The sequence below is a fragment of the Chroicocephalus ridibundus genome, chromosome 2, assembly GCF_963924245.1.
Source record: "Chroicocephalus ridibundus chromosome 2, bChrRid1.1, whole genome shotgun sequence".
Lineage (NCBI taxonomy): Eukaryota > Metazoa > Chordata > Aves > Charadriiformes > Laridae > Chroicocephalus > Chroicocephalus ridibundus.
Window position 1 is genome coordinate 120,232,876 of NC_086285.1, and position 21,139 is coordinate 120,254,014.

Genomic DNA, 21,139 nt, shown 5'->3' on the forward strand with positions numbered 1-21,139 from the left:
TTTGATTTTTGTACATTTTTAGTACGTGGTTTATCCTATGCCAGCTTCCAGCAGAGGGAGACTATCTTCCTTACCAAGTAGTGCTGGAATCATGAATAATTTACAATCTACAATTTGATTATGAAGGGACAAGACAAAGCCAATATTCCCTGCCAGAAATGCTTTCCTACTACTGCTGTAAATCTACAGCTCCCATCTAATAAACGTGACTGATGCATTCTAGCACAAATTTGTTTATTTTGTGGTTATATTTAACCGCTCGAATAAATACTATAATACTTTCAAGCAATTTAAAATAAAGAAATGACCATGTCTGACTTAAATTCAGATATAAATCTCAAACTATACAAACAAAAAGCTCAAACATAAATGAATCCTATATATTTGAACAGGCATGCTTTTCCATGCCTTAGCAAAGCTACAGAATAACAGGCTATAAAAACGTTCTTCCTGAAGCTCCGGCTTTGCATACACTTGTTGTCCATTAATAAAATGCTTCATGGAGAGGTACATGACAGACAGGATCAAATCCCTATTTTAAAGCCTTTTTGCAGAGATACGTTTCTACAGGGAGCATTTAGCTTTTGTTTTACCTTTTCTGAAGGCCCTGCGAAGACTGGTTCAGGGGTTAGCTTCACTCTCATTTGCCATTCTTCCTGGGTTTCCTTGTCTTGAGCAGACACGACAAACTCTGTGGGCTCTGCTGAAAGTTGAAAGCTTCTCTCTGCATAGACCACACCATCTTCACCTACTCTGAAATCTTCTGGCTCGCTGCTTCCAAAGTGTATTTTTTTGTTTCCGTCACAGCTTCGAAACCTCACTGTAAAATAGACACAAAAAAACGAAGAATGAAAAATGAAAAAGCAGCCCACTTGAACTCGGTGTGACATAAAATGCATTAAGAACAACTATTCAAAAGCAGAAAGACTTAACTTGTTGCTCTTATTATCACATGCAATTATGAGTTAAGACTTCACTTTAGGGGTCAAGTCCACATAACAACGATACCCTTTTGTGGACTGCTAGGCAGAGGGGAGTTTTTAACCCCAGATACACTGATCTCCCAAATACACACCCCCTCTCCCCAAAGAAAACCAGTTGCCTCCATGTCTTGCTCTATGTTTCAGTTGGTTTCCAGTGGAACAGCTGCAGGGATTTGTACTTCAAGTCTCACAAAAAAGATCCAGTCAAGTCAATTCATCAAAAGCACTCAACAAATTTAATTACGCTGCAACCATAATTGCAAACACAACCGTGCTTCCAGCTCCTTCTCTGCCAACGAGGGTAAGGCAGAAACCCAGAAGCCCGTTAAGAGATTAACTTCTGTGCCCAGCTCAGCCTGTGATTCAGCTGTATTATCTCAGGTAGGTCATTTACGAATTTAGGGCCTGAGTTCCTCATCCCTCACCTACAAGACAAAGGCAGCGGTAAATATTTACCTCACAGAGAAAATCTAAGTTAAACACTTTTTTTTTTTTTAAGCTACTTCATGTACCACACATGTCCATTTATCTGCTTAAGAGTTACTCATTCTTGTTTAATTCCCGCTCTCCTTCCTTTTGTCCTGTCTGAAAGACTCGTACTGGAACAAGAAAGTCAGGAAAACTGATTGTATAGATAATGATGTGAAGTGCACGAAACAGAATTGATAACAGGTTGCTGCTTTTTTTTACCCAATTGCTTTCGCTACCACTTATCTTCTGGGTTAGTGCAAATAATAGTAGGTAAAAAATGAAAGTGTGCTTTTATAACCAATGATCGCTCTTTAATGTTTCCAAAGCATTATGAAATATTTTGATTGTATGGGCAATAGAAGTGCAAAACATCATTATGAAGGTTGTGCTGAAACGCACATAGTGAAGATGAAGATGAAATGAGGCTTTATGCCTCATTTCAGTTATTGGGCTTTTTATATTGTGCTAAACCATGCACAAACTATTTAGCTTCAAAACCTAAAGGTCCCTCTCAAGAAAAATCACTACTAAATGCCATACATCATATGCTTTCTTCTGTAATGCACTGTTTTCAGGAAGGTACTGAGAAGAATCATACCTTTTTGTATTTGAACTTCAAGGACCAAGCTGATGTTCAGATGACATATAAAATTTGTTTCCTTACTGCACCCTTTCAGTTATCCAGAATACCTACCCCTTTTGCCCTCTCCTGACAGAAAAGACTGTACAAAATACTTCTTTGAAAGGGTCCATCATGTACAAGAATGAGATAAAGCACAGCACTCCTCAAAATAAATAACAAAACATCAATCTTCTTAATACTGATCTTGCTGGGCTGAGCAGGGATACTGCTCTTTCCAGGTGGCTCGCGGACTTTGAAGGTCTCCTTCCATGAAACACCAGCTTCATCTCAGGTAGAAGATCATGCCATGTCCCACAGAGAACTGAACCCAGGAAGAACAAATCTGCCTGGGTAAAAAGCTGAAACCTCACAGCTAGGGCTCCTCCTGTGGCGCTCCTTGTAGATGTTGCCTCAGGTCTTCCTCATTAGCAGTGAGAGTGCTTTGCTGAAATGCTAATAAATACTCAGCCCCTTGCATTGGCTGCTCATGGCTTGGATGGGCATATGCTTCACTGGGTAAAAAAACTGACTGGATGGCCAGACCCAGAGAGCTGTGGTGAATGGAGTTAAATCCAGTTGGCGGCTGATCACAAGTGGTGTTCCCCAGGGCTGGAGTACCAGGGCCACTTCTACTTAGTATCTTTGTATCTTAGAGGCCACTTCTACTTAGTATCTTTGTCAACGACCTGGACAAGGGGATCGAGTGCACTCTCAGTACTTTTGCAGATGACACCAAGTTGGGTGGGTGTGTTGATCTGCTTGAGGGTAGAAAGGCTCTACAGAGCGATATGGATAGGCTGAGGCCAATGGTATGAGGTTCAACAAGGCCAAGTGCTGGGTCCTGCACCTGGGTCACGACAACCCCATGCAGCGCTACAGCCCTGGGGAAGAGTGCCTGGAAAACTGCCTGGTGGAAGAGGACCTGGGGGTGCCTGGAAAGCTGCCTGGTGGAAGAGGACCTGGGGGTGTTGGTTGACACCTGGGGGTGTTGGTTGACAGCCAGCTGAATATGAGCCAGCAGTGTGCCCAGGTGGCTGAGAAGGCCAACAGCATCCTGGTCTGTATCTGAATAGTGTGGCCAGCTGGACTAGGGAAGTGATCCCTAGTGAGGCCCCACCTCGAATACGGTGTTGAGTATTGGGCCCCTCACTACCCACTGAGGTACTGAAGCGTGTCCAGAGAAGGGCAATAAAGCTGGTGAAGGATCTAAAGAACAAGTCTTGTAAGGAGCAGCTGAGGGAACTGGGGCTGTTTAGCCTGGAGAAAAGGAGGCTGAGCGGAGACCTTATCACTCTCTACAACTACCTGAAAGGAGGTTGTAGCAAGGTGGGTGTTGGTCTCTTTTCCCAAGTAACAAGCAACAGGACAAGAGGAAATGGCCTCCAGTTGTGCCAGGGAAGGTTTAGACTGGATATTAGGAAAAAATTCTCCACAGAAAGGGTTATCAAGCACCGGAACAGGCTGCCCAAGGAAGTGGTTGAGTCACCAACCCTAGAGGTTTTCAAAAGATATGTAGATACAGGGCTGAGGGACATGGTTTCCAACCAAAATGACTCTATGATTAGTTTCTATAAATATATATATATTACTCTGTAGGCAATCCCTATTGGTCCTGAAGTCCATCCTACCTGCTCCATAAAGTACAACTGAAACATCCTTTCCTATGGATCTACAGACTTACAGGTCTGCAAGATTTGGAGAAGGTGACAGAAACTCTGGTTTGCTGTTCACACAGGAGGAGAAAATGACATGCAGAAGCTCCAGCTCCCAGATGTTGACCAACCCATTGATCTCCACTCTTTTCAACACTGAGCCTTGTGGCTTGAGTCAGCTTACCATGACGGTATGCTGAAACGCAACAGCCAACTGAGGAAATGCACGATTCTAAGCCAAGGATATAGAACTAGCAGTTAAAACAACTATACCAGTGTGCAGAAACCATTACCACAGTCCTAATTCTGTAATCCTGATTAGCCAGCCTTCAGAGCTGGAGAGTCTGTATTATTTAGCACAAAAATAAAGAGGCATACAAGAAGAGTTTACTCAAAAGTCACTTTATCTAATGATTTAAGAACTTAATGACTGGACTACCGAACAGTGCTGCTCGTACTTCAGAGGCACAGACCACCCACACCCCAGGCACGGAGAAAGCTGGGCCTCCTCCAAGTGTCATCTCTGTTCACAAACAAAACTCTCAGCTAGAAACAGCTCACATTAAGAAACTACGGAAAAAAACAGCCAGCGATATGTCCCAAAGCTCTGTGCCTCTGCTGACCTCTCATCTCAGCTACAGCTGCTCTCTAAATCTGCTCTTCAGAAGAGTGCCTCGACCAAAAGGATGAAGAGTGAGGAAGATTCACCTCTGGCTCTTCTCAGACTAACTTCTGAAAAGTAGGGAGCGGGAAAGAGAATGAATATTAATCTAATCTTTGATCATTACTGTTTTTAAAGAAGCTGAATTTTAAAATTAATATTACAGTCATTATGGTCCAAAAGACTAAAATATCACAACAAGATTTTATAAAAACTGATTTCCCAACTATTGCAACGTAAGATATTAATTTTTAAGATATTCAAATTCATAAAGAAGAATGATTTCCCCCATCTTCTTACACATAGACTCCAGTAGCCAAAAAAAAAAAAAAAAAAAAAAAAAAGGGGCAAGAAAAAAACCACCCTGCTGGCCACTTCATTGACATTCTTCCTCCAGGCAACTTTATATTATGAAATTCAATGAAAATCCCTTTCCTTTGACAGCATCCTGGTAAAAATGTATAAAATTGTCAATGCTTTGTGAGACTTTTTCTCCCTTTGCAAGGAGCACACATTAACAAATTATAGTCAAGTATAACCATCCATAATTAAATTACCTTGACAGAGTACAGGTTGTGCAGTAGCTACTCTCCCCCCAACTGCATGGTTATCGGTCTTGTAAATTCGATTTAGATCACTTTGCTCCATTGTTCAGTGTTCAACCAGTATGAACAAAGAGTGATTTCTGACTGTGGGTTTTTAGGCAAAGATTTTTGCAAAAATGTGACAGGAAATATTTTTTTTCACTGAGAATAATGACTGTTTATACCAACCATGTTCTTTCTAACAACAACATGTAAGGGAGGTATGCTTTCCAAAAATCATTTTCTGCTGACGGATCAGTAGTATGGATTATTTTCATTTTAAAAAGGGTTAACCAGACACACTATGTAGCATCTAGTCACTTTATATGCAACAGAAAGAGTAATCAAGTGTCTTATTTTACTGCTGTTTAACAGCATTCTCCGCATAAACGATCAGATGTACCACGATCTGTAAAAACAACTCATCGATATTTCTCTTTTGAGTATCTTCTGCACCTTCTGAAATGTACCTGCTTTTTAAAAGATTTCTAAGTATATTATTTGAAACTGCTAGGAACTATTCAATCATAATCTGAAATATAACTATTTTGGCTTTATGACGAATACCTTCGGTCCTATCAGAACAGTAAGATGCACACCAGCTTTGACGCATGGGAGTAAATGCAATTAGTTCAACATGCTCAAAATAAGGCCATGCACAAGGATTTACAAAACCAGGGTCTTTAAACAGAAGAAAAATATTGTATTTAGTATCAGCATATGATTATTATTAAACACTAGACCCTATGACTAAAGGCCATTAGTATCCTAATTTAGAAGTCTTTCCTTGTCCTAAACCCGAGACAAGTGTAATCTACTAAAAAAGAGAGAACCTCTGAGACTAAAACATTCTAAAATGAAAATCTACAGTTCCGTGGTATTAAAGCAAGCTTTCAAGTTAACACTCTTGCATGGAAGTAATTATGACATATGTATACACGCGTAGTCTACAAAGCGTTAAGAACTAAACATGCAAATAGATTTGAAGTGCACTAGAGAGCTACGCCACTCATACTCAGGTCTAACGAGATGAATGATTCAGAGTACCTACAAAATACATGTACCTTATGTCCCTTACTAGTAATCTTCAATTATCCAGAACCATTTCTCAGACAATAAAAATCCTTTTTCAGCCACTGATGTTGGTCTGCACTCTTTGACAATCTGCTTCTGCTCTTTTTATCTTTGGCAAATAACATCAGAATTACTTGACCCAAGGACTGAGCACAGAATGACATAACAGGCTGCATTACTAACATCATTTTTTTTGTGAAAATATTAATGTACGATACAGAATATTAATACAGAATGTTCATTACTCACTTTGCTCCCAAGACAGATGCATTGAGTTTGCCATCTGGATTTCTGCACTTTGAAAATATCCAATTCATTTCTAGATAACATCCGCATGTATATAAGCAAACAAAAAAAAAATGTATTTCCTTCTGTAAATTTGCTGGAACAGTATTACTCCTCTTGAATGCTACTCTCAATGCCTAAGCACCAACCTCAAGGCTAAGACTCACTTAGAGGACATTATGGAAATTGCAACAACATATGCACTCCAGCAATACAGTTAAGAGTGTGTATCATAAAATGGAAAACCCAGGCATATTTAATCCACTCAGGATCACTCTGCAGCAGATAAAATAAATAGAATAAGAAAGTAGTTTACATACAACTACCTGCCAGATACCAGTTTTACCTTTGACAGAATGAGAAATTATATGGAAACATTGTGCTTGAACTGTCTAGCTTCTGTATACTTAATATCTGAACACTACCTTCTCCAAAAACATTCTGTATTTAACAAGTCTTCCTACTTTTCAGAGAGAGAAACTGTTGAAAACTACACTAAAACACATAAAACCCAACACTAACTACTTTATAAATTAGTCATTTATTCAGAGTCTGTAAGGTGATCTGTTATTCCTACTAACACAGTGCACATGCTCCTGTTTCAGCTCATGGCTTGTTGGAGTGGCATGTCACCATGAGACCTCCTTTACAGACAACCTTCAAGAGAAGTATTGACATCATGGTGGACTGTTATAATCACAAAGAACTGAACTACATTCTAACTTGCTTTTTCCATCACCAGCAGCACTTTTAAAGTCGATCTCACTTTAGAACTTCCTGAGACCAGCTTAAAAGCATGATTTGATTTTTGATTTTTTGGTACATGGCAGTCTACAGCAGCCAGGAAAATGTCTTGTTCTCACCTCTAAGCTGAGAAAATTAGCTACAGAAATTGCTGACGCAAAATAAATATGGGAGATAATCAGGTTATTTTAGACAATGGCATTTTCCTATCTGCAATATAATTCAGTTTGTCATTATATCCTTTAGAGATGCTTCAATACACCACTGTTGTTTCTAATAGGTTCTTCTAGTCTTTTTTCTAATCCCCTTTCCTTTTCTACTTTTAGATTCATGCACTGTAGTTTATCCCATACTCCAGACCATCCAGAAAAATCTCAAAGCGCTACTCATTTTGAGCCTTTTTCGAGTAACCAACCTGTGACGCTTTAAAAGAAAGCTTGGCCGTCAAAAGGCAGCTGCTTACCACTTTCTGAAAAGCAAGCCTGCTAATTCAGTAATTGCTTTTGAAAACCTCTGCCTTTGTGCCGAGCGCTGCGTTCTGCCACCCAGCCCACGCCGTGTAGAAGGCTACTTCAGTGGGGCACATGAAACCAACTGGAGTTTTGCCACTTATTAAGGGCCAAATATGGCCATTTGCTTCTAATTCCTATTTTCGCTTGACTTCACAAGCTTTACAACGCGGTGCCAAGTGAAAACCAGGCTATGAAGCTCACAAAAGGGGAAAAAAAAAAAGTCACACCAAAAAGTTTCAACCGAGATAAAACTGGGGATACATTCAAGCTATTTACCAGCTTCAGGTGTTTCACGATCTAACCTGTAGCAGCTTAACTTTCCGCACTTCCATGCTGTGCTCTTTGCTTAATAATTTGTCTATTCAGTTAGGAAAACAATAAATAAAAGGAAAAGTGATTTGCAAGAGTAATGGTTTAATTCATACTGTACACTTATTTCATTAGCTGAAAGCAGTTCCAACGTGATTTGCAGCAGGCATTAGGTAAAACCTATTACTAATATATGACTTTACTCTATGGAATTAAGATGCTAAGTGAGTAGTCTACTGCAGAAAAGCTGTAAAGTTGTATGAGAAGTTGTATGAAAAGCTGGTAAAAATACTTTGTGCTGCTTACTGCATCTGATGTTCATTCAATGCAATTCTCTTCCCTGCCCCACTCCCCAGCCTGCCACTTATAGAGAAAAGAACATGCACATTACCTAAAACAACACACTTTTGAAGCAATCTGGCAGTCTACACAACAGCAGGTCAGTGGACACAGGCCTCCCTCTCCCTACTTCTGCAGCATGCATTTTTCATTCTTAATTTGTACAATTATATTTTGAGACCTTTTCTTTTCAAGTACTTTGCTGCAGGGTGCAAACAGGAAATATTAAAGCCCAGCGCATACTCTGTCCTAAATTAGAGGACTGCTTCCTCATAAACCCAACTAACTCAAACACTAAGGTCTATTTTTAAAGTATATTCTTTCGCAGGTAGCTATCCGATTCTTGCATTCACAGTGAAAGACTCGCACAGTTCTTTAATAAAATGCCATCTAGTTTCCAGTTCCCATAATCCTCTTTGTTTACAGAACAAAGTCCTAACAGGCATGCCAGAATGAAAATGGGGATAATGTTCTTTCTATTCGATGGAAATGCCTCTGCAGCTTTTCAGAACGGGAATACCAGCCATCAGCAAAACACAGGACTGGTATCTCAAACAGAGTCCAAATTATATCTGAATCACTGATTCTTTTCAGCCCTTGCCGCTACCACTCACTGACACAAAGATCTTCTGCGCTTTGACACCCCTTTTGTCTTTATTTTAGAAAAAATAAAATGCAGAAAAAGAGAATAAGCATCTTCGAGCAGGGGAAGTACTTTATTTCGACAACTGCTTTTGTTTTAAAACACTTAAAGGTTTCTTTCCCTTCTCCTCTCCTCTGCATTGTTTAAGGCAGTTTCACTACAGATGAGCCTATAGGCCCCCGCAGAGTTCTGCACCAGCTTTTTTTCCTAAATGATGCTAGCTGAAAGAAAACTCAGTAATAAATGTCATTTCTGTACTCTGGAGTACGCAGCGCACCTTTAATACTTTCCCAAGTATATCAATCTACACAGTAATAAAAAGAAGGATTAAACACTAATCTCTTATACCCATAATGCATCAACTGACTACACCTGCTAAAATCCAATTTGGTAATTAAAAAATATATCTACTGAACAGTCAAACCAGGAGAGACTACAGCAAAAGTACTGTCTCTGCAGATAGCTAGCAGAAAACAGTTTCAAAATTCAGGCACTTAACACAAACCTATTTTTACCTCTGTTCATTTTTATGTGACCTTAAGCAGCGTAAGAAACAAATACCTACAATTATGGTGCAGCAATTAAAGGCCAGTTTTATTGCTACAGTAATGACTTAAATATCTAGTAAAAACTAGATAAGTAGCTTTGCCTTTTAGTCTATCTTTAGAAAACACAAAAAAAGGTTAGCTTTTCCTTTTTTTCTCCTCCCCTTTGTTAGCAATAAGGAGGGTGAGAACAGAGAGTAGAGGCTTTTGTATCTTCTCTTTGCTAACTCTTCCTGGCCCAAAGTCCTTCTAGGCTTCAAGTTTCATGTTTTTTTTCCTAGCTCTTTTTTCTTTCTTTATTCCTCCTCCTCCTTCACCCGTTCTCTAGGTGTTCTGTTTTCTAGATTTTTATTTTTTTTTAAACTTACTTTATTCCCTGATGCTCCCATTTTTCCTGCCCCTTCTTTTCAAACTGTGCTCCTGACCCAGGTGGGGAGGTGCCAAAGCGTCACTAATTTCAGGCTGAGAACCCAGGCTGCAGCTCAGGCCTCAAGCACACCTAGGCAGAAAGAGCCTGTCACTAGAGGGCTGTCTTTAAAAAAAATAAACTAATGAACTAAATAAATAATAATGCAGGCTCCTGGAGTTTCTGTAAAGAGCCAGGACTTGCTGGAATACCAAACGGGCTCGTACTTTCAAATGAGTGATGATCTGTTTCACCAATTCAACCGGTCAGCAGTTTTCCATAGTGGCTTAAGCTCCCACACTAAGAAGGGTTTAGGAACAACAACAGAACGTGCATATATCACATTTAGACTGTCATGGGAGAAGGATGCATATATCCCATTTAGGCTATGTGTGACATTTTACCATGAAAAGAAATAAAATAAAATGGATTTTTCTCATTAAGTTACTGCTCAGGCAGAAGCAGTAAGTGTATTTGCATTGCACTGCAACAAACAAAAAATTCCTAGCTCTGACAAAATGGCAGTGATCCTGCCAACACCCCTGCTTTCCATTCAAAAAAAAAAAAAAAAAAAAAAAAAAAAAAAAAAAGTGTGTTGAAGCAGATGCAGGACCATTTAATATTCTGTATTCTGCTGCATACCCCAGGATACCACCCATCACTTGGGAGCACGTTTTGCAGCCCCTTCCAGGTGGCTATGGATGCAGCAAGGGGACGGTTTTCCCTGAAGTTCCTCTTCAGCTTCACAAACCAGCACAAAGTTGAGTGTGATGACCCTCCACAAACATCAGCGCTGCTTTTCCTCTTTCTGGCCTGTCCAATGCTCTGGTGGCGTTTGTCACTCCCCTACAGGTCATTCCTCTGGGCACACCACGGTCTAATTTTCCAAAGCTGCAATTATTTTTTTAATGACTTTTAAATGGTCCTTAGTCATCCTTGAGTTACCGTGGCAGCTCTGCGTGCCACTGTCTTCCTAAAAGATGAATTCTGTTGTCTCCAGGGGGAACTTGGAGAACCTCCCAGCCAGCGGAGCTGGACATGGACACTGGGACACAACTGCACCAGCGTCCCCATAGCAAACAGCAGGCACAGCCGACCTCAAAGCAGAACCACCCTATAATACAGGGGTGCTCATTACCTTAGCAAATGGATAATGGTGAAAAAAATATCCTATTTGCTTGAACACTGTACTTTGTACCAAAAACGGGCAAGAAACCTCCTAGTTGCCGAATGGGGTGGAAGAAGAGCAGAGACAGCCTAGCAGTATTTACACTGATGTGTTAGATAGCAATAAAAATCATAAAACCCGAGGATTAGACTATCACTGGATCATGTCCAGTAGGCCTCAGGCAGAAAACTAGTTGCCATGGCAGCTTAATGTTATCTAGTCAGACCTCAGGTTTTTATTATTATTAAACACAGATATCTGACCTTAAAAATCAAAAAAGCACCTGGTGACTGGTGCAGGCTAGTACAGTGTATTTCACAGCCAGGCCACAGCAGTGCTTCCCGTAACAAAGCGGAGGAATGAAAAAGCGAAGGCAATATGTCTATCTCGTTATAAGGGAGTACCTGCCCGTGAAAGTATTCTCTCTGCTATGTATAGCCTTCATCATTTAAAATGGCAAAGGTGACATGCTAACTAATCATTAATTACTTAATCATTAAAGAGGGGAAATACTAAGAGAACTGGCAGGAAAATGCTTAATTTCATATACCTGAAGGTACCTCTATCACCTGTTGCTTGTTATCGCATCTCTCTGAACACACCTCACATTCCCCCTAGATGCAATAAATGTGTGTAGACACTTTAAAAATAAATGAAGGACCACTAGCATGAGCCATCCTGTTTAAATGAACTGGAAAGGTATAGGGAATCATTTGACACTGCTGACCATAGAAGTTCACCTAAAACATTGCAACAGCATAGCAAAGCCTTAAGTTGTGTTCAGTTCTACACATAGCAGCAAAGAGTAGTACATGTTTTACAGGCTTTTCCTCTTGAGCTAAATTAAGTACAATGAGCAGAAAGAAAATAATCCAGTGCTGGAATACTTTTTAGTGACTGACACTTAGTGGATGCTCCCGGATGATTATTCATTACTTTTATCTTCTTGGTTGATTACCTAAACCATATTCTCAATGGGATGGAAACAGTCCATCGTTGCAATGTTACCAAATCTCAACAGCACAAAAGGAAAAACAAAAATAGGAAGAGAAATCTGGCTTCTTTGGGCCTGAGCTATGGACTCATAGCTCTGACTTGAGTCTTTTCAAATTACTATTGTATGTCATGGAATGCCCACCTGGCTGGACTAAGTCAGAGAAACACCAGCTGCAAGCAGAAGTAGTATCATCACTTAATGTCTGACTGCACTACATAGTGCAAACTCTTTAAAACGACCAAGATGAGGTCACTTGCATACAGCTGAGACAGTTTAAGCCAAAATTCAAGCAATGCTACTTCCCTTCAAGGACAACACTTACCATTCTCCACATATCCTGTCTAGGGATTACAAAATTACCAGGCTCAAATAATCCACTTAACTTCAAATGACAGTAATAAAATTGACGGGAGTAAAAAAAGGTGTTATGCTAGGAAAAAACACTGATAAAAACTGTTTTCTTTGCAAAACGCACACAAGCATGACAGCAGCACAACATGGTACCTGCGTTAATACAGGAAAGAAAAAACAAAATTAAAAAATCCTTGGATATAATATGCAGATAAATGAGAGGGATACAGACAGACTTCATTTAAGAGGCAACTTTCAATACAGCCACCACAAAATTAAGACATACTTTAGGATCCTATGCCAAGACAGCGCTGTGCAAATTTATGCAATTTATTCCAGGTGGGAACAGACAGAGACAGACCTGGCTGAGCAGCCTCTCGTTTAACAATCGTGATTCAGTCCCGTCACAGAAGAACAGAAAAGAAAAAGAACAGACATTCTGATATATTTGAAGATAGGCTTCCTATGATAAATGCAGCATATTTTTTTTTTTTTGTCTAGACTTTCCTGTGGGCCTTGTGAGCGCAAAACACAAGACACTTGACATTCAAATTGTGTTAGATTGGAATAATGCCTGAAAATGGCAGGGGCTTGACTGATTGCACTAGAACTGAAAATTCTACTTTTAGCAAAGCCTAAGGATGGGAGCAGGATATTACCTTTCTGAACCCTTTTGCTGGTTTGAGCAGCTACATGAGCTTCGAGACCAAAGATTACAGTTATAAATATCGCAGTGAAAACCCTACATGCAATAATCGTTCCTAAAGGGAATCATTAGGATTCATTCCTGGATTTGGCAATTAACCTACTACTGTCTGAGTCAAGACTATTTTGCTGAGAAGCAGTGAAGTATTCTACTCTATGCAGCCTTGATTTTTCAATTATTAGTCACAACATCCAAAGTTTCTTAGTAAAGATTACGCAGCCATCACCCTCCAAATGTCCAGACTGCAGAGTGTCCAGGGATTATCCCTACAGCAATCAGTACAAAAAATAGTAAACGAAAATAGTAACTTCTACATTTACATGAATTCAACATGGTGGTCCAAGCCATCCTGGGTAATGGAAAAATTCATTCAGTGCTAGCTTGCAGAATCAATGCATCACAAAAATGAAACTAAACTTGCTTTTAGAAACCCAAGTAGTGTCTTATTTCAATAGGAAGGCATTCCTTGCTTTGCTTACCAGAATACTAAATATTCCTTTCCAAAAGGAATCTGAGCAGAAAATCCTCATTGTAATAAACATTTCAACGGCTATTTCAACTGCCATCTGTATTCCTCTCAATTTTCCTCAAGTGTCTGAATTCCCCTAAAAGACACCTGTGGCATTCACTCATGAGAAAAAACATCTTTTTTCACTTCCTCTCCCCAAAAAACAATGCCAGGTTGCAAAGGGAATAAAGAAAGCCACGCTACACTTGCTATGCACTTCAGAAAATACTACCCAGTGTGTCCTACAGTAATGACCGTTGATGCAGAGATATTTTTCCTTAGGATAAGCATTATCTTGAACATCTTGTACAAAGATCACCGAAACGCTGCACTTTGATAGCTAATATAAGCAGATTCATGATCTACCTAAATGATTGTGAAAGTTACTCATGGTAAAATTCTTTCCTTTGCTGGTGCATGATGTACAGTTCCTCTCCAATAAATCTCAGACAGTTACTATAACCAAGACACGTCTTGTATGCATATGAAAATGCTTTCGGTCCATAAATGCAATAGTTTCACCTATCGAGAGAAGACAAAGTTATTCAGCGAGACAACATACTGAATTTTCTGTTGAAACAAAACTGTAGAGCGTGAAATAGCAACCTGTCTTCAGATGTTCGGAGTCTGATGTTCAGCAGCAGCAGCTAAAACCACCCTCTCCTCCCACTTATGTCTGAGGGAATTGACAGTCATCTGCAGGCAGGTCTGGCCAGTCGACATCCTGCGAGCAAGGACTGGAGTCAAACTCTACAACACCTTTTAGGTTCTATTTCACCAGGGTTTAGGGCTGTGTTCTAGGAAGACTGGGTTTTGTTTTTTGTTGGTTTGTTGTTGTTTTTTTTTTTTTTTAAAAGAAAACGAAAAACAAAACCCAACCCAACCAAACCAAACTCCCCAAAATCACTCCTAAAACAACCACAAACAAAAAAACCAAACCAAGCCAAACCATCCCAACACAAAGCCACAAAACAACCCTCTCACACACGCACACCCAGAAAATTAAACCAAAAAAACCCACAAGGCTCAATGTTTTCTAGCCATTTCAAGTAACTTCAGTGCAGGTGTTGCACTCCACTACAATCTACTTTCTATTAAAATGTGCACACTGTAATCGGAGAATTGACCCATATCCACATCACCCCACCTCATTTTATATTAAAAGGCAAGGAATTCACAGAATCCCACAGAATGGCAGGGGTTGTAAGGGACCTTCGGAGATCATCTAGTCCAACCCCCCTGCCAAAGCAGGTTCACTAGAGCAGGCTGGATAGGAATGCAACCAGGAGGGTTTTTAATATCTCCAGAGAAGGAGACTCTACAACCTCTTTGGGCAGCCTGTTCCAGTGCTCTGGCTCCCTCAAAGTAAAGAAATTTTTCCTCATGTTGAGACAGAATTTCCTGTGTTTCAGCTTGTATCTGTTGACCCTTGTCCTGTCCCTGGTTACCACTGAGAAGAGTGTGACTCCATCGTCTTGACACCCACCCTTGAGATATTTATAAGCATTGATGAGGTCCCCTCTCAGTCTTCTCTTCTCCAGGCTAAACAGACCCAGGACCCTCAGCCTTTCCTCATAAGAGAGGTGCTCCATTCCCTTGATCATCTTTGTAGCTCTCCGCTGGACTCTCTTCAGCACTCCCATGCCCTTCTTGAACTGGGGGGCCCAGAACTGAACACAGTACTCCAGATGTGGCCTCACCAGGGCAGAGTAGAGGGGGAGGATGACCTCCCTCTCAGTTTGCCCCCAGGAGGAGCTCCCAATGAATACAGCCTGAGAGCCTGCAAACACGGGCTTGGTAGTTGTCCAAAAGGCACCATCCAGAGCATGAGTGTTCAAGGCCAGGCTGGATGAGGCTTTGAGCAGCTTGGTCTAGTGAGAGGTGTCCCTGCCCATGGCAGGGGGGTTGGAACTAGATGATCTTTAAGGTCCCTTCCAACCCGAACCATTCTGTGATTGTATGTGGCATCACACGTCTACAGCTTTGTCTGGACAAGCTGCTCACAGGGAAGGTACTGCAGACCTTCCTGCCCAGTGGAGAGACTCCACATGGCTGGTGCATTAGCACTTTGTCAAGGTCATCAGACAGGTTACCAAGCAATATAATCAATTTGAGCAGCCATCTCAGCTGAGTGCTCCGAGTCCAGAATAACCCTTATTAAGTTGGGCAATGCCTACGGTAAATGAGCGATGCGTTATTTTGATTTGCCTCTCAGGGCTCAGATCGTGGTATCTAAAGCTCACCTTCCCATGAGAAAGGGATTTCTGCAAACTGAAAGCAGCCTCTCGAGCAGCAGGAAGAAGCAGCAAGTGAAATGGAACAGATCTGACCTTACACTAAACATCTGAGCTACATTTTAAAATACTGGCACCGAAACATTATTACTTTGCTTTGATATGCTGCCAAGGGAAAGCAAAGAGCCACTGAAAATTGAACTCCATTTAGAAGTCACGTCCATTTTTCAATAATCCTTGTAATACTGTGTACATAACTTAAGGACGTTACAAAAGACAACAGACTATGATGTCATAAAATAATATTAATGTGAAGGTCTTAACAGATTCATGCTTAGTACTGTCATAAATCAGAAAAATTACCAAGGAACATATACGTGATACCACAAATTAATTACATACAGTAACTTGGGTACGGAGAAAGGCATTTAGGTAATATTAACAAGACTTTTGGCTCACAAGCACGCAATATGGCTGCTGTGCTTTATTAGAAGTTAATGTTTTGATAAAGTTCGCTACAGTGCTTTTTTTCTTAAAAATGCAGAGATGTCACTTTTAATGTGTGACTGTTGGCATTTTGCCCATTATAGATATAACTTACCGATTTCCAAAAGACTGGTATCACCAATCTACATGCTTTTTCCTTAACTCTTTTGTTGCCGGATGTCTCCAATACTACAACTCAACTTTTTCTTTGAGGACCAAGGAAACAGAATAACTTGAGACACCTGATATTTTAGTCATGCAGCTGTGATTTATCTGTGGTACTCAAAAAGCCCTCAGGATAAAAATCAGTAACTGCATTCAATCTGTTTACAAATCACATTCAGCTGTCTCATGTACAGCTGCACAGCTTTGGTTTTACTTTAGCTTACCTTCAGATACGATGGACTTCTGCTCTTTTGCCCAGTATTGCAATGTTAACTTGTTTTAGTATTAATTAATCTCCCTTTAGTAATACTCCTTGTCACCACAATGCCTTTTCTTACCCTGTCTTCTATATATGACTCAACCTGATTCCCTGCCTTCACATTTTCAACTAGATGCCTCCAAGTGTTGTTTGCCATAAAATGTGTCCATGTTGTTCAGGACAATACTATTGCTACATAAGGTCCTTGTCTCTTAGGTGCCAGTGAGAACTCTTCCATTATTCTCCCAAATGGGGAAGATGGGGAGAGAACAAAAAATTCTCAGCTTCAAAGGCAGCAGACACAATGGTCTTCCCAAAATCTTGATGCAGGATAGCAGAGCCAAGACAGACAGCAACGCCTCAAGGAAACAGATCTCCCTCACCTGGGGCACCTTACCGTGTGATATTTTAGGAGGTAACAACATGGGACGCATCACTTCTTTCCACTATTCCATCAAATGCGTTCTCCCCATCACAACTAGAGATGTCATTATCTAAAGACGGATGAAAGGCGAATGCTATCTTTACAAAAGATTCAGAAACAATTCCTAAAGCCATTCTAATGAACAGGGAAGACCTAAATTCTGAAGACTTTCACAAAGCAATCCAAAATCAACAGCAAGGGTCTGTAAGGAAAAAATGGTAAGTAATACCGAGTAATCCAAAAAATGAATGAGGAAATACAAAACATCGCTCTCAAAACACTGTCCTGAAAACCTGTCACCATTTAAACTAAGTCTAGAAATCTCTGTCGTCTTATTTAAAAAAAATAAATGAGTATGATTCATGTAATTGTTTCCTCTCTTGTCAAATAGGACCATTCTCTCTTTATAGCCTCCTCAGGTCAAAAGCATAGTGGAGCCTGTGGTGCTGATTGACCTGAAGGGAAAACTGAATGTTTAAGAACAAAAAAGCTATGTCATTTCTCTAGATGAAAATGGAAAGGATCCATCTTTCCCTAAATGTCTTTTCAGTCAGGCAGCAGTTTTTATTTTAAAAATATTTATTAATAAGATTTGATACTTTTCTTGGTTGCGGTCATCAACTACAGAATGCTGAGATGTGGAGTTTCTCAATGAATGTAAGAAGGAAGGCTTTGTCCTTTACTTTTTTCATCTGAGCCTGAAATACGTTTAGATGGCCTAGTCAACAAATGTATATAACTTTGAATTAGAGGACTGGCTCACCAAAACTAAATGCAGTTTAGACACTGTTTAATGCTGTGCTGTAAAACATTGCCATTTTCCAAAAATTCAATTTACCAAGTTTTTAAAAGGTACATTTATGTTTCCAGACACAGTACTTTATGACATCTACTGGACCAATACCCAAGTCTACATTTCTCATCTCATCTCCATTGTGCAGATGTAGTAATGATTTGACTATTTCCTTTCCTTACGATGGATGATAAAATCCAAGAAAAAACAAACTTCCTGGGGCCTTCAAATACATCTACTACAGAACGTGATCTAAGGTAAATAAAAACTGTTCAGTAAAGGAGGCACAGAATGGGGTGTAACGTCCATCCCTGCCCCTATTAATGGTCCACTGTGTGACCCCGAGGAACAAACAGGAGTTTCCCTGTAGCAGCAAAACAGAAGTCGAGAGATGGGAGGTGAGGAGGATCGGGTCTAGTGGGAGGTGTCCCTGCCCATGGCAAGGGGGTTGGAACTAGATGATCTGTAAGGTCCCTTCTAACCCGAACCATTCTATGATCCTATGATCCGCTGCAGCTAGGCAGTTTCACGCAGCACAGGGCAAGCACCGCCTCAGCCTACCCACAAGCAGTTTCTCCTCCTCCTCTAATCGCTACAGACCTCTGTCCTTCTAGACAAGAGAAGCCACCTCAGCCTCGTCCTCAGAGGAGGAATTTATGCTCTGACACACAAACACACAGCTCGAGAATACAATGTCAACTGAGAGAGAGATGCTGTAGCCCTGAGTTCTCCCGCGCTGCCGCTGCAGGGGCAGCTCTGCCACGCAGGCAGGACGAGGGGTCACGCAGGGCAGCAAAATATCAAGGGCAGCAAATTGTTTAGTGACTATTTTGTTTACTGTGCAAGTGGCTTTTGACTAGGAGGGGCGGTAGTTCTTTCCAGCTCGCCTTGGGCAGTGAAAGCTATAAAAGCGTTTGTATTTGACTGGTGTCTAGGGAAATCAGGCCGAGTCCTAAATCTCTTTCTTTACCAAGTTTGCCAAGTGGTACGCTACATGTGGCACACTTATGTATTATTTTTTTCCCCTCTCCCCCCGCCCCAATTATTCCACCTAACATGCCTAGGAAGAGTATTAAGCACGCCAGTCCAAACGCAAACAAAAAGCAGGCAAACAAATCTCTCCGACACTCAGTATTTAGCAAGCTGCTTTTGCAAAGGTTTGCAACTTGAGCAAGAATTTGCCCTCATCTTCATAGGAAAACATGATGCCATGCAGATTCCTCCTGAGAAGAAAATCTCTCTCAGGCTAAAGATTTGCATGGCAAGTTGAAGGAAGCAATATATGGCTGAAAAACAATTTTATTTACAGCTTGGCAGAAGTGACAGTGCCCACTAGCAGGCATTACCAACAATAAAAACAGAAATATGGATTTTTGAAATTTATTTATGGCCCATTATGTAGTTTATGCTGCATCGCTATCACATGTTAGAGAAATTACAGCATAGCTGGTGACAACAGGGAATTTCAGTAATAACCTTGAACAATCATTTTATCCTTCCCCCCAACCCTTATCTAGGAAAAAGTGCAATTTTTGTCAAAACTCTTAAAACTAAAGTCAACTGTAAAATATTACATTCTTTGAAGAATAAGAAAATGACTTTGGCTAATACTGATCCATTTACAGAGAGGAACAATCCACCTTTCACAACAAAAATGTTCATTTGACATGAAACACTGAAATGATTAAAAATTTAACAGATTATAAATTGTGATTATTAAGTGCAACCACCAACAATAACTCAGAGAAAAGTGCTTTGTCTTTTAGGTTACTTTGATAGCTCACAGTAAAACTAATTATAGTTTCAAGGTCTTCATCATTATGTAACTCGATGCCCACATTAGCCAATTTACTAAAAACGTTAAATACACACGAAACAAATGATTTATGGCACAACTGAACAACTAAAGCAGGGCAGCCACAACACTAGGGTGAATTTAAGCAAGACTTGAAAAGCCCAAACCAACCAGCCATAGCCTGTTAATGTAGGAAGCTCAATCAAAGCAACCTGAATTTCTAATCTAAAACTCTAAAAATCTACGAAACATGAAATAACACCTGCTCCCCCCAACCCGCCAGACTTCTAGGTATTATTTACTGTGTTGGTCTATTGAAATTGTTGGATGGCATCTACTGGATATTTGAGTTCATGTTGTTTAAAAAAAAAAAAAAGTAGTCTTGGGTAGTCTTGGTATTATTTACACTTGCTTTAAATGAGACAAGTGAGGAAAAAATGAAGAGACTGCTACAGAAAACAAAAATGCTTGAGTTCTCGCTTGTGATTTCATTTGAAAGTTAAACAAAAACCTTACTGGACAGGCATCTTGAATTGATACTTACTAAATAAAAAACACACCAACAACTAAAGAGCAGCTCTTCCAGAGTAAAGTCACCATGTTTGCGAAGAAAGCACTAAAGGGGAACAAGTAGATAGCAGGAACCTCTCTGTACTACACACTGGTATTGATTTGGGAGAGTTTGGTATGCATGAGAACTGCAAGACTGCATCCTAGGGAAATGAAAAGGAGCTATGACACGGTTTCTGCTGCCTGGAATCTTTTCATTGAATGGAGGATTTGCTCCTGTGGCTTTTCCAAAAATTTCTCATGGCTAACAGAAAAAGAGGGGAAAAAAAAAATAATCAAAGCTGACAAAGCATGAAGCATGTCCCAGTCTCTCCCCTCTCCTTGATAGTTATCCCCTTGCCCCTCAATTAGGCGGCTGTGCAGAGACCCTCATAGAAACCCCGAGGAAATGCTTCTAAACAGACAGTGCTCAGGGAACACACCACTGGTCTCAACAACCGCATGGAGGCAAGGGGGAAATGCTTCTGCCAAGGTAGTTATGGCCCTGGACATACACACCGTGGGTTGCTTTCATTCGTTCCACTGCAGACTACAGCTCTGCTAATACATATTCCCAGTTCTCTTACTGTCTACAGGCAAGGCCTTACTTATCCTTTCAACCATACCAACACAATGCTTGCAAAAATCAATTTATCTTTAAGATACTGGATTCTGACGTACAGGTAAATTAATGTTCTACAACAAACACTAAATGGATGCAGCATCTTCAGGATCTGAGATGGATTTGAAGGCATATATTACACTAGCAGAATTGGCAAAAGATCCTTAATAAAGATTCCCCAACACAGATAAATGTTATCTATCTATATGTTTATCTATATATTTTTACAGTACATTGCGGTTGCCAATAGAA

At 40.3% G+C, this 21,139-nt stretch overlaps 1 protein-coding gene across 1 annotated transcript in view; it reads right to left on the reverse strand.

The window, feature by feature from the left end:
- Positions 1-21,139, reverse strand: part of CDH2 (cadherin 2) — a 119,918-nt gene that overhangs the window by 39,849 nt on the left and 58,930 nt on the right. The window contains exon 3 of the mRNA XM_063326770.1: positions 594-820. Coding sequence (XP_063182840.1) covers positions 594-820 — 227 coding nt within the window. The remainder of the gene's footprint in view (positions 1-593; positions 821-21,139) is intronic.